This window comes from Rhyacophila brunnea, unplaced genomic scaffold, assembly GCF_057557595.1.
Source record: "Rhyacophila brunnea isolate RB1 unplaced genomic scaffold, BYU_Rbru_1.0 scaffold_21, whole genome shotgun sequence".
In the NCBI taxonomy this organism is placed as follows: Eukaryota; Metazoa; Arthropoda; class Insecta; order Trichoptera; family Rhyacophilidae; genus Rhyacophila; species Rhyacophila brunnea.
In genome coordinates, this window is record NW_028232871.1 from 15,376,425 (window position 1) to 15,392,101 (window position 15,677).

At 34.6% G+C, this 15,677-nt stretch overlaps 2 protein-coding genes across 2 annotated transcripts in view; both read left to right on the forward strand.

Annotated features, from left to right (window-relative positions):
* The window catches only part of LOC147070772 (uncharacterized), a 387,074-nt gene that overhangs the window by 353,211 nt on the left and 18,186 nt on the right, over positions 1-15,677 (forward strand). The window lies entirely within an intron of this gene.
* Pits (Protein interacting with Ttk69 and Sin3A) overlaps positions 1-15,677 on the forward strand; it is a 39,318-nt gene that overhangs the window by 18,397 nt on the left and 5,244 nt on the right. Inside the window, exon 2 of the mRNA XM_085949187.1 lies at positions 12,818-13,153. Within this exon, the coding sequence (XP_085805313.1) occupies positions 12,818-13,153 (336 nt within the window). The remainder of the gene's footprint in view (positions 1-12,817; positions 13,154-15,677) is intronic.

The following is a 15,677-nucleotide window of genomic DNA, read 5'->3' on the forward strand; positions in this document are numbered from 1 at the left end:
CGCATGTGTGTGTACGCTATCGCCTGTGTGTGTATGCGCTTCGCCCGTTTGGATGTGTGCGCGCATCAATTTGTCGTGTCCACGTGCGATGACTGATTTTTTTTATTTATTTCGGAAAATATTTTTTTAATTTTGTCGAAAGTTTATTTTAAGAAGACGCGTGGATATGAGTTTCGCTCTTGTTTTGTGAAAATTGGCGAACTGCCCTTTACTGACTTATACCTATTTACATTTATTTAACTTTAACAATATTGTCAACCTCAACACTTACATACTTATACATAGGTATATACGCATAACCTTCCTCCCATTTATATACAGTTACCTATTGACAATAATACGAATATTTTTTGTTGTTGTTACTCTTTGAAATTTACAAGACAGGCAGGCGACTGAATATTGCTATGGTGAAGTAAGTGGCATGCAATCTAATAGGTAGTAACACACCCTCAATAGCACGACACAAATCTGGCTAGCTCACTTGTTAGTGCACGTACCATAGGGTGGTTATTAAATGTTTATAGTTTTTTTTGGAAATGTATACAATGTGAATTAAAGTCTTAAAGAAAATATTAAAATCTGTTTATTTATTTATTTTGTTATAACACGGTTTTTATCATTTAAAACATTTCAGGGTTTATACATCTAATTTTTAACTTTATATAAAAAGGATTATTTATTTAGGAACTTATTTTTTAATATTCAATTGATAATTTTTACTTATTTAGTTATTAACTGGCACGCCATAAAGGAGCGTGGGTTTTATACTATATTCCTAGAGGAGCCGAATCGAACTCAACTATCCTATCAGAAGAGCGAAATCGAACTACATTACTACCTTATTAGAAGGACAGAATCGAACTGAACACACTACTTCTATTTCGGGAGAAGACCTATTTTTTAAAGCCTGTCCCCCTTCAGAGGCACCACCTAATTAGCAGTGCGATCGCGCGTATTATTCCTTAACATTTAATTTGTTATAAACTCTTATTCTAATCTATAAACAACTAGGTAAAATTATTTAAAACATAATTACGGAAGAAAGCTACGCAGGAAGTTAAGTATTTAAGAAGTTATTTCAATTTACAAATTATAAAAACATTGCGAAGAAAAAAATGGATAGGGAATTCCCAGCCGATTCGTTCAAATCGTATCGGTATAACAGTACACACATACTATCAAAATAATCTTCCGACTCACGCATATGCAGTATACAGTGATTTATAGGATAAGGCAGTGCAGTACGTGTATTATTTTAAATTATAAAATGAAGCTACTGAATTTAATTATACAAAACAAAACTACTGAGTTTAATAGTAACTCTCTGCGGTAATTATGCTATACATGTTACTATATTTTAATCCTCGCTTACATTTATTTATCTCAATTCTCATTTACTCCAGCATTCATCTCCTTTATAGTATAACAATTTTACATCTTCCTCACATACCAGTATACATATTTATTATTAAGATATTTCTTTATTTAAAACTTACGTGCTATGTACATACCATATTATTTGAAAACATAATTAAACAATTTAAATATTTACTTAATCTATTGACTCCATTCGTCACCTCGCATACTTGTTTCAATTTACCAAATTCTTCCCACCTAGTGTACACCAGTGCATACACAGAGCGAGGACTTAAACTGAAATAGAAAGATAGATTGACGATTTTCCAAGGGATTTTAGTTACGAGTTTTATAAAGCCGCCGGGGTAAAGATTAGGTGACGATGTTCGGGCCATCAAATATATATTATATTATCATAGATATTTAAACGGTATTTTATGTTGGTGTTAGTAGGTATATTATATATATATTTTAAATTCAAAATTTATTTATTTTACATATAATGAACATGACAAATTTTACATTTAAAGCGTTCACGACATGACATAAAATAAGTGTTATCGTTTCTTGAAATATAAATACAGAGCAATGTGACTTTAATGCAATAAGTAATAAAATAAATAAAAGTAAGTAGATGGAAGCACACATAGAGTGAACTGATGATAGACCCTATCTTAAAAACTCGTAAAACAATGTCCACCTAAATTCACCCTCACGTAAGTGGAATATATCAATCTCCGAAGAGATTTAATTAAACGTGGTTATTGCCAATTGGCATCACTAATGGAAGGTTAGCTCTGCACCTTGGGAGAACACTGCACTGTCAATATAGAAGTACATAATTTAGTTTTACAATTAATAGTAAGGTGTCGATATGATATTGGACTAAGATAACTCACAATATCTTTTTTTATATAAAAGTGTAGATCTTGTCTAGTGACATGACTTTTTGCTCTACTTGCTGATGGTACAATCTTTTAAATTGAATAATAACAATAAAATTATTATAACGGTAAATCGTGGCGCTAGTTGCGTAAAACGAAAGTCGACACTTTCTTGTAAACGTTATTGTTTGATCTTATCAAGATGGAATCAATATTATATCCGGGTACTATTTTATACATAGCTAAAAATTATTTAATGCCTTTTGACGTATTCATTTAGCAATTTCTGAGCTGATTTCTCTAATACACATTCTTGTCCCAATGCCAACGACAGTTGCTATAACAATACATTAAATAATCATTTAATTCAAATTTTAGGGTTTTTACGTGATTCCGTGATGAGTGGTGACATTTTATTTATACTACTTACGGAACATTTTGTGTTGTTTCTTCTGGGTCTTTATATTATGCATTATACGAAGTTGGTAGGTACACACCGTACATCTATCTATATTTTCTTCCCGTTTTAAGAGGTACTTACCTAGTTACCTATATTGAAGTTTTGTTATTTTAATCTTTTGTGAACGAATGACATAATATATCTTTCTTTATATGTATTTGAATTCAGTGGTTGTGTGGGTTGAACTTTATTGTATTACTGAAATCGATAAATCAAGAGAACTTAAAATATAAAATGTATTTTTCCTTTGTCCAACATCTCGATCTGTGTGGGAATCATTTGCCCTTGAAAATTTGACCCGGCGATTCATTTTTCATGTTCTTGTACGCTGCGTTTTTCTTGTTGAAAGTGTTATTTTAGTGTGAATTTAATGTTATTTACACATTTATCTATTTTGACAATTGATTGTATTACTTCCACTATCGAATATTTTAGTTCGGTGGAGAGATAAAAAATCGTGAAACCATTTGAGTTTTGGTAGGATTTCATTTGTCAAAGAAATCGAATGACAAAATGTGTTACCTATTCACTATTGAGTACACGCCTAGGTACCACGATTGCTAAGTTTTTTTTAATCAAGCAGATACGCCTATAAATCATTAGTTTTACTGCCATATATTGGACAGATGTATTTATAGAAGTATTTTTATGTTCTTCTTCAGTAAGTCAATCACATTTACAGCAATTTTTGTTGGAATGAATAATTATTTTTGGCTTGTGTAAATCACTAACTAGAGATGACACTATTTCACGCTTCGCCAGTATTAAAACATTGTGTTTTATAATGTGAATAAATTGCTTCATACATGAGGCAATAAATCATTATATTTACTTATTTTCCCGTCTGCTGACTAAAAGATCGAGATTCAGAATATGATGTCATTTTGAGCTGCGTTTAAAGCGGGGATCTACTTTAAAATATATATTTTTGTACTTTGGATAAATTATTAACATCGAGCAAACTGTGGCTGGCGTTTTGTAAATAGATTTGTACATACACTAACGAAAATAAAAGTAATCCTAATATATAAAAATAATTATCTTGAGTCTTTAATAATTATTATTAATGAATTAATGATAATGTTATCTTATCTGCAATAAACAATAATTATTGCACACCTATTTTATTTTTCAATTCATTTCCCACGCGTCATTTATGGCATTTCTATATCAGTAAGACGTTGCCATATTAATGCGATCGAAATGATAACGACATTCTGAAATATATTGAAATAACAGCTGGGCAGACACTATCAAAAATCACTATTCCATCGTTTTGATAGGTGTATATTGTCGTTTGTGAGGTTTCTCTCCACCCTCGCCATTGAACGAATGTCTCCGGAAAATTGTACGTATGCAGTTCGCCGTATCACACTTCACCGTGAATGTTGTATCAGAAATATATGGCCGTATAGGTATTAAAGACCGTCCAAACTCTTTGGGACGTATAGTACTGATATAAAATTCATGTCAATTCAATAAAACGCGGTCCTTGTCGGTTTACACTTTACTTACAGGAAGCCAGCAGTAAACAAATTTTGAAAATAGCCGATATACTGGGTTATTTGTTGGGTTAGGTTTTCATTATTGAATTCATGAGTTTTTCCAAAATCAGCTATGAAAATTGAATTACTGTTCATAATCTCTTGCTGATTTCACGGTGAAATGTTTTACGTACAATTTACACGTCACCATAACTAACAGTTTTAGTATTTTCCTAGCTCATAAAATTCGATTTGTTATTTAAAGTTTTACGAAACCAACTCAAAGTTAAACTATTAACTCACATTTTTATCATAATTAAGATCAGTCACCTATATGTATATATGAGTCGCTTAGAATCATAACTCACATATTGCAATTTTGTCGTTTTTTAGTTAAATATGCCAAGTGATTCTAAATGAATTAATCTATATACCGAAAAATAGTTGAGTATTAAAAGTCAATTTAAACTATGTGAAAATCGTTGACAAAGTTCATTGTTGGTGTAATATGTCGTATAGGTATTTCAAAGAATAGAGTTTTGTCACCAACGCCTTCCTAACCAATCGGGGAGCTCTATTTCTCATAGTATGCTGTATGTCTGCAACGTTAGGAGTATTAGGTATATACCTATATTTAAAAAAAAAAGTTATTCGACTCTCTCACTCATTAATATTCTAGGGAGCTTAATACTGTTCTTCTAATTACAAAAAATAGTGCTCTGTTGGTTTTTAGCGATTATCTCAAAACTTGATTTTTGGAATATGTGAGTTATGATTCTAAGCGACTCATATATAATATGACTGTTGGCAATATATTTTTAAGGTTAAGCGGTTGAACCGATCCTGATTATAACAATACCCAAGATTTAGGAATACGCCATACTCGAAAATTTCGATAAATGTGTGTTCAAGTCCCACTTGGTACATTTTCGAATATTTGTTTCTTTCCAAATTATGAATGGACATACTGCGTACGTTTTATTTTAATTATCAAAACGTGTATTTATTACTTACTCTACCGGATTATAGTAATTTAGAGCCTAGTGTTAACCATTACCTACCTATAGTTAGCATACTAAATGTCAACATATAATTTATTTTCTAAATATAACTATCTATCTGGGCGTTGTGTGAAATTACTGAATTATGCGTCTGGACCGCAACATCCAATCAAATTTGAATACACTCATACTATCTCACAATCCACACGGATGCAATAATAATATAATAGTAAGTTGTAAAATTTGTGTTCTCCGTCAGTATGCGTCATCTCGAAATGTCACAATGAGAAAACGTCTTGTCTCTCCCATACGCCAGACGCGCGTGCATGTGTTGGTAAATATGCGTGCGCACGTATAAAAAACTCGACGCGAGGTAGTGTGCTTCTCCGTCGGTGTATTGACCCGTTATGCGGCGGTGTGCGTGGCGTGACGTCATTGCGTATTATTTTAGGCTGGCGCGCTTCGTCGCACGCCGCTGACTCTCGAAGGGCTTTCTCTTCGAGTCTCGAGTCATTATTCTCGTCTCGTGATTGATTCGTGACTCTTTCGTATTCGTTCTCTTTTCGGCGAATATTAGCGCGCGTTTTTTGTCTCGCGTAACAGATATTATCAATAACATAATATTACTAATTTAGTGATGGGCTATTTAATTATTTTTACTTTATTTAATACAGGTATATCTATATTTTACTATTTCGATTACCGCTGAAAATTCATCATAATATAATAAAATATAATAAACATACATGTATTATTATCAATAATATCAATACTATCGACTTAGGTAAGGTAGGTACTTGATGGAATTTGAATTTCAATTCTAATGGATTTGAGTTTTGTATTATTCCATTTGAGTTGTTTTTTGCGACCCGGGCTTCACCTTTCGGCATCTTCAGACATTACGTTGGAGTTAATTATATTCGCTGTCAGTGTATATTATTTGCCTTTTGGTAAGTGTACAATGTACATAGTGCCTGAGGATGCCGAAGGTGAAACCCGGGTCGCAAAATACGACTAAAATGGAATATTACAAAACTTAAATCCATTAGAATTTTTATTATTGTTTACTAGCGATTTGTCCTACTCATTGGGTCCTTTCTCTGTCATGCTCTGATCAAGCTGTATTTTTTTTATTACCTTGTTATTTATTGGTCTGTCAGTGCGATGGAAGCCCACCTGCTCTCCTCAACGCGTTTTTCGTGCATGGTAGGTATAGAGTTGTACTATGGTAACTCAAGAAATATGTTATGGTACAGGTAAAGTGTACTGTATAAAATCGCACAATACAGAACAGATTAAATCAATGGAATGTAAAAGCGAATCAGCTCTGACGCCCGATTCGTTTTACGACTTAATGACCAACAAACTCTTGAAATATAAAGCCAATAACACTATTTAATTATATTGACGTAGCAACTTATTTTAATCCATTTTATTATATAGAATATAGATACACGCTATTTGAGTTTATCCACACTTGAGAATTGTGCCTTCCTACACCCACGTTCAGAAGTTAAACTTTTTATTTCCCATATTTTTGTGTTTCCAGTCGTACGTTATGGATTATTCAGTGAATTCCTTCACCTGCTCACTCCATGCTCGGCGTTCCCCCTATGTTCGTTTTCTCTGGCACAATGCCCAAAATAATAAATTAACCTTTGAGGCTTTCTGCGCCTAACAAACAGTGTGTGATACAACACTAATATACATGAGAGACCATCCCCGACACAGAATTGACACGTTTTCCAGAATATATAAGATGTTTTACGAAATATTTTAAGAATCACCCTTATTGCAATGTAGGTACATACCATATCATCATTAGCCAGGGTCAATCCACTGCTGGGTGAAGGCATCCCCTAACTACGTCCACTCTTGTACCCTAGTTATTCGTTGCCACGTACATTTACCGAGATTTACCATCTCCGCTTTTTAGACCTTCCCTCTGGTCGTTTAGTGCCACTTAGGACACTATCGTTTGACAGCATTTGTCCAGCGGTTGTCCAGCCCATTGCCATTTGTTCTGGCTAAAGACACCATATATTTTATTTATATTTTTACAATAAACATCTTGCATTACAGCTTTAAGCCGCGTTAGCAGAATAGAGATGTATATACATTAACGCAGTTTATATACCCATATTATTTCAACCCAGGTAAAGTTAATTTTTCAACCATTTTTATCTATTTATCTGTTTACAAAAGAATGTCTGTATGAACGGATTCGCGGAGGCATAAGTACGTAATGTATGGGTCGTGGTCACAGAACAGATACTAAATAGAATTCGGAGAGACTATATACCAATACAGTAAATTTTGACGGCAGGGTTTTGAATGTGCGAGTGTCCTACGAAAGTGAAACACGCATTATGTAGGTGTTAAATACACCAATCTTAAATGAGCGTCAATGCATAAACCAAACCGAGAGCTGTTGTCGGTATTCGACGTATGACGTATTATTTGCATGTGTTCAAATTTATCCCGTACTCGAGAACGGTTGCCTGCTTCTCCTTAGGCTGCAAACACACGGCATTGCAGTGAACGTGCGTCGACGCAGGTCTTATTTGATTCCAATTGCATCCGATTAGAATCACCAGTTGGATTTGTTTAATCTAATTGGTGATTCTAATCGGATGTAATTGGAATGAAATAAGATCTGCGTCGACGCACGTTAACTGCAATGTCGTGTGTCTGCAGCCTTACCCGTAAGTATTTCAGTTCCCATTATTTCGGAATTCCCTGAGCTTACCTCATGCACTGCAGTGCGACAGCTGTTTTAAGATATTGCCATCACACCTGCTGCATTCTGTCATAATAATCTTAAATTCAGTGTTATTAACTGAAGGAAGTTGAAGAACTTTTAATGAAACATAGTACCGCCTACTTGCTGCATTTATGTATCGACTGCTTATCGCTGAGTTTATTATTAAATGTCAATATTTTCCGTGATATTATGTTTCATTAAAAGCTCGTCTAGCGCAGTGGCTTGCATGTCAGTCGGACAGTTGCGTGCAGGTTAACCGGTGCCCATTCGACTCTCTCCCGAGTCGTATTCCGCCTGCGGCGCACGCGAATTCGCATGCCGCCAGTCCGGTTGATTAATTGAACCGGCCGACCGGTGGCGCTGCACGCATCGCGTGACGTTCTGCATCAGGGATTCCCCCCTTCGGTTTTTTGTCCGCATTTCACGATTGCGTTCTGTCACGACATCCTTTTATTATCGTGAAGCGATCGTTTTTAAGGTGATTGGGTTTATTGCATGGGAATTTTGTTATAAATTTATTATAGATTGCATCATCTCATATTTTTGATCCAGCTGCATAGTAAACAACGATATAGACGGAAAACCATAAAGTATAAACAATAATCTAATAATTTACTTTGCACTGACGTGTACAGTCGTTATCATTTGTTACTTAGTTCACAATTCTTGTTGAAGATCGGCTCATCAATTCTACACAAAAATTAAACGAAATATAACAGTAGCCGGCTCTCACATCAATACTGGGGCCCGATGTTAGAACTTGCGAGTGCCAGCTGCCCGGTCGACATGACGTCATATGACATCATTGTGACGTACTACCGGAGTGATAATAGCGCTCGAGAATATAACGCTACTCTGACAGCGGCGCTATTCATTGTCACCATACACATATAGGTGTTTCATCGTAATAATATCTACGGTGGGCACTGCGGGCGGGCGGCATGCTTCGAGCGTGTATTGGCTGACGTCACAATTACGTCATGTCGTCTGGTGCCACACGAGTCGATAGTTAGGAAATCGCGGTGCTGGGGCTCTATGTTAGAACTTGCGAGTGCAAGCTTCCCGGTCGAGATGACGTCATATGACATCATTATGACGTACTACCGGAGTGATAATAGCATTCGAGAAAATAGCGAGTGGTCAGACAGCGGCGCTATTCATTGTCACCATACACATATAGGTGTATGATAATAATATTTTCTATGGTTATTCTGTGCGCGGTCGGCATGCCTCGAGCGTGACGACACAATTACGTCATCTCGTCTGGTGCCACACGAGACGAGATGACGTAATTGTGTCGTCACGCTCGAGGCATGCCGACCGCGCACAGAATAACCATAGAAAATATTATTATCATACACCTATATGTGTATGGTGACAATGAATAGCGCCGCTGTCTGACCACTCGCTATTTTCTCGAATGCTATTATCACTCCGGTAGTACGTCATAATGATGTCATATGACGTCATCTCGACCGGGAAGCTTGCACTCGCAAGTTCTAACATAGAGCCCCTGGTCCGTCTGCAACGTGTCGAATACGTCGATGTGACGTCATCGTTATTCACAAAACACGTTGCCAAATGGAGCTCCGCAGATTGGTCGAATGCGACTGTTTAGTTTGAAAAAAAACATCTGCTGTTGCAATCGACAAGTCGCATGCATCTCGCACAGCGAGTCGAAGACGCTAGGACGCATATAAACACCTACGAATTAGTCATTCCTATACCGGCTTTCCGATCGCCGCATCCAAATATCTATACGTTTCGAAGTTACGTGCGACTGTCGCTAGTTAGATCTGCGCGGTCTTCATATGCAACACCGGATCGACGTTCTTGGAAGGTTTGATTTATGGCTGTGCGGCAGACGAGGCAAGTTTAGATGTGGGAACGTGGGATGTGCCGTGTTTCAATAATTGTCTAGAGATACTTATAAATTAAATTAATTTACTCAGCGTTTACGCCCCGTTACGTTTACACCATTATATGAAAACCATGTATTTCTATAATTATTTATGAAAAAATGCTTTTTTTAAGACATTTGTCAATCACTAGATTGAATTTGCCCTTTTTATCGACAAGAATTTAAATCTTCGATTCATAATATTTAATATGTGATGTATGTTTACACGGAAGTAGGTATGCTGATGTTATCTTCGCGCGATTTTTTTTTGTAGTATTTCCTGTAACTTATCGATTAATTACAGTATTCTTTGAAGGTACTCAGTGTTATCCCTCCCCTAGGCTAGCGTATCCATAATTTATTTATAAACCTTTTTGTAGACGTTTGGTTATAATTATTTACTTTATTCATTCAAAGAATATTATTTATTTCAGCTTTGAATGATTCAAAAATAATACAATCCAGATTGTTTTATGACTTGAGCATCGCTGGCTTTTTGTAGGGGCAGGGGAGGGGCTTGACTTTCAAGAAGGCTTTTTGCACGCCAACTTTTGTCATGCAGGTGTGCTTTTTACCATTACACATCTGTTGGAATGTACGAAAGGACTGTTTCTGAATTATTACAATAATAAAATTAAATGAAAAGGAATGAAGGGTTGAATAATTACGAGAATGAAGATAAGTCCATTATTTTCGTTTTTTTCCTTTCTTTCATTAATATGTCGTTATTAAAATATCAGTCATTTGTGATCATTTTACCTTTGTTTTTCCTATGTCATTCGCTTCTAATTTGCAATCATTCAGCAAAATCAAGCTAAATCAGATATTCACCATTCTTAATTTTACATTAACGTTCGGATACTAATTTGGATTAATAGTAGATGTTATTGACTAGTGATTGCTAATGATTATGTTTGTTTTGTGACATGGAAGAGTGGAGGTACAAATCTCTATACTTTTTGTTTATTTATGAGTTATGACAAGTGCAAAATTGATTATACCTATTCAGTTTAGATTTATAGGTTGGTTTTATTGCAGTTTCCTTTCTTTGTTTATTTATATGTTACATTTACAGGGATAAGGTTTAAACTATTCTAATTAAAAATATCACAATATAACCAAATACATTGAAATATCCAAATCAAAATAAAAAAAACTCACTGTTATTTATTATTGAATCGATTTTAGTTAAAGTGATTCAGTGATTCATTCATTCATTGGGTCAGTCAATCGTTGATTATTTGTTTGAACATTATCCAATCATCGATATCTGCATCTTTTGATTATTTATTCTTACTTTGATCAGAAACGTTTCTTTGGTCGTTAGTTGACCGATTGAGTTGTTGATCCTGTTTGCTAATGATTTCATTATTTTCATTCACTGACTGATACGTAATATGTATATGGAACAGCCTCGATTATTTTGGGTCTCATTTGAAGTACAGTATATTATTATATAAGATTTTATGATGGACTTAAATAATATTTAGATGAGAAATTACGATATCACTTGTCACAATAGGTGGAAAAGTTGATAATGTTTTATTTCTTGGAAACCACCCAGCATTAACAATAATAGATCGTTTTTATTATGTTGCTGCTAGATCTGTCTAAATACTCACGAATGATGAAAAATACTAGCTCGTTATTTCTTTATTTGACAATGACCAAGCCCAGCGCCGTCTTTATATTAATAAAGCCTGAGCATATCTTTTTGCACAAGCAACGAGTGGTCCACTGTTAAGCTGTCAAAATCAGATCCCAGATTGCTTTACATATTGATTCGCCCTTTCTCATTTCAAATTGAATTATAAAAAATTCTCAAATCAAATATATTAACTATTAGTGTTATTTATAAATAATATACATTCCTGTTACTCATCAGCTGTCAAAGTCAGACTAGTCCTTCACACGAAAACCGGTGGTAATATCGATTTCCAAAAAATATGTAGCATTGATCTAGCATTACATTTGTAGAAGGTGTGTTAATGCTAATGTATTATTTATCATGTAACTCATCTATCCAAATCAAACCATTCCCTGTGTGAACACGACAGACGCGTCAGTATGAGCACTTTATAGAACAATGACAGGTCATCCATAGACAACAACGGGAGGGGCAGAAAAAGTAGGACCAGTCGTTGTGAATATATCGGCTTTCTACTTGAGTCGGCAATGCCAAGCCACCAATTGTATGAAAAGAAGTAGCATTTTATTCCTAACACTAAACTACATTATTACGTGATAATTATTTTCATAGCAACGTATTCAATTTGAATGTATTGGACTAGCTTTGTAGGTATTCCTTTACATTTAAATACTTTCTAATAAAAATAAGTATAAAGGTATCAATATATTTTTCCTAGAATAGTAATAATTGATCATTCGAGAACAGCACCTGTAGAATTTATAATTACATATTATTTAACTATGAAATCGATTTACTTAATTCAGTTATCTATGCACATTTATCATTTTTATGTTATGTTACCAGTTTTCTTTTTAACGAGGAATTGTAGTCATTCGCCCAACCCATTTGAATACTTACATGTAGGTGTACAGTGTGTACACATATTGACAAAGACAACATCGGTCAACTACGGGGACGAATCTGCCCTGCTATATATTCAGACAGTTTCATATTCAGGTTATCGATTTTCTGTGTTGAGATATTTCCTTGTATGGCGTGAATATGTTAATTTGTCTAAAAACATCAATTCTCAGGGAACCTATTTGTAAGGTTGGTACCTATTCAATCTATGGTAAATCAGGAATGTTTTTAGATTATAGTTTGTTGAGAATTTACAAACACCAACCTGACAAATAGCTGCCCCGAGATTGACGTTTTGCTTTATCTATATATTTAAACATATTCACACCATCCACGGATTTAGTGGTTCACTTACCTACTTCTATAATTATGTCCACATTTTGCATTACTAATTATACATATCTTTCGTCTTTTCAGGTTACGGTAGCGCAGTGAGCATGCAGAATGGCCAAGCGGGCTCCCCCTTGAGCCGAGCGGCCATATCCCCTCCCGGCATGAACGCGTCGTCGATTGCGTCAGGAGTCACGTCGCAGCAGAATAATACCAACGGCAACGGAATGAGTGTGAACGTGGGTGGAAACGGGCAGCCGCAGTCAGGAGGGCCTTCCCCCATGGCGGCACTAATGTCCGTCGCAGACACCCTTCCCCCCGGCAGCCCTCGCAGTGCCCCCTCCACCTCCCCCCCTGGAGCCCCCGGAGTATTACCGGCCAGGTCTGCCAGCCGGGGTAGTCAGCACTCGCCCAACTCTTCAGGTAAATAGGTATTTATTTGTTTGTTTGTTTAGCCGAGTGATCATTTCATCTCATCGACATAACAATATCTTCATTCCATTCTTTCTTCGTAACCGGAAGCCTATGCAGCATCTAAAAGACTCAGCGCTAAATATATAGAATGTTTTAAATCCGATATCATCCGGGCATAAACTGACTATATGCTTCCTTGCTTTTAAATGAGCGTGTTCTAGCGTTTGTCATCGTAACTAATTCAATTTAAAAAGCATTACTTTTAAAAGCCTCAAAAGTAATCGTAGATCATCTTGAATCGAGTGGAATTCAAACATGTCTTACGTTATTCGGGTAAAGGCTCTTACCACAAAGATACTGACCCAAGTAGTATCCTATTAGATATTACCAAATAATCATGCTGTGGATATTTTAAAATTCTGTCAATAATGGAAAAACATATTTGTAATTTCAATGAAGTTAAATTAATAGTCAATTTCCTATTGTCATTTTTGAATTGTTTTCTAATGATGGTGTCAATTAATTCCACATTTAATTAACATGCTAATACTATCTAATGGTCAAATAATTGGCAACACACCTGTTGCGTTGGACGCACGGAATGAGTTAATGTTCTAATAAATTAAATGGCTGTTGGTTTGCAACTCTCATATTTTAATTATTTAATTTGTAACTTACTAAAATACCAATAGCATCATAAGTGTAGGGATTACAATTCCGGGATTCCACTTGATTTTTTGATCTTGAAATACTGGGATTAAATACATCCAGTCCCGAATTGTTGGGATTTGTTTGTTACAAAAAAGACGACGTCTTTGCCAACTAAACGCCTATAATTTGAAGCTGTTAATCTCATAATTTTCAAGGTATTATGGGATCAGAAAAAATGTGCATATTTATAAAACTTCATGTTTATATGACTTGCAATTATAATATTGTGTATGATGTAAATTCTGTATGGGATGATAACCCATAATCATAAGTCTATTTTTTGTCATTTGGTTCACAAATGCATTACATCCTGTCACTGTAATTTATTGCTGCTAGATCTTTTAAATGCTCAGCTCAATTGGTTACTCATTAACATATTAACTTTTCCATTATCATTATCATGTGATACTAACATATCTCTAACTATTATTCTTCTACTTATATGATCCATGATCACTTCTAAAACATACAAACTATTTATGTATTATTGTCTCAAATGCTTAGAATAATACAGACTACTGTTCATGGAATCATTGCTCAGTTACTTATGAATATTATTCTATTAACAAAAAAGTCAATGACGTGAACTTGTACCTGTGTTATTCTAATAATTTAGCACCTTTATATTCATCCCATTTCAATTTTACTTTACTGTTTAATTTACTATCAAATATAATACACAAATCAACTTACATTTTATTACATATTCTGTTGCAAGAGTTATTTTTGAATTTGAACTTATTCTTGGGTTTGTGTTTGCTTAGTGTCATTATGGATTGGTTTCTCTTTGTCACATTTTGTAATAAATGCAGGTCAAGTTATCATGTATGAAATTTCATTGCCGAATTAAACTATGAAAACTCAAAACGGGGAGATTCAAAATAATTGTATAAACGACAATACCTGATTAATTTTATAGTGGGCATCGTAGGTCCATTTAAACGTCAGTTCTGTTGTCCGTTCAGTCAATGTTCCTGTTTTGGTCCATTCAGTTTTGAAACAGCGGTGTATTTGGAGTATTTAGACGATGAGTTGTCCGTTCAGTCGAGGTTTCAGTTGCCAGGTCAGTTCGGAATCGGCGGTGTATATTTACATATTTTTTATCCACTAAAAATGAATATTAATTTTTATAATTACTTTCTAAACATATTGGTTGGTGTAATGCAGTACCTATATTTAAAGAAATTGTAATATTTCAATCCAAATTAGAAAAGTTTTAAAAGCTCCTTTATCCTTTGGGCATTGTGATTCTTTTGCTGTTTTGAATTCATCATCCAATTGTAATTAATTATAATAGATACTGTTTTCTTTAGGCTTGAGAAATGTATCCGCTGTGTCGGTAAAGCACACATCTAATGTCCAGAATGTGTCAAGTTCGATTCCCTAACAATCATCCAACTCTTGACACTTGAGTTTGTATAAAATTATATTCGGCATATTGGCACTCTTTAGTTTAACCAATTTTCTTGAATAGCAATGGTTTAATTTACTTTTTGAAAATATATAGGAACAGACTTTGAAACATAAATTTATTATTAGGAACAATGTTTGAATTAATCTATGGTTGCAGGACAAAAAAATAATATTTCGTCTTGATTTTGCAATAACTGTTATTCATGAGAAAAATATAACTAAGTAAAAAATAGGTACATGTGATAAACTAAGTCGATTATGGAATTTGATATAATTAATTGGACTGTATAATTTTTAACTGAAACAATTTATTTTACCTCTATTAGCATTATCCACAGTTAACTAATTTTGTTCTTATTTTCTTTAGAATGTTTAGTGTTATTTAGTGTTTAATACCTCAGGAAAAATA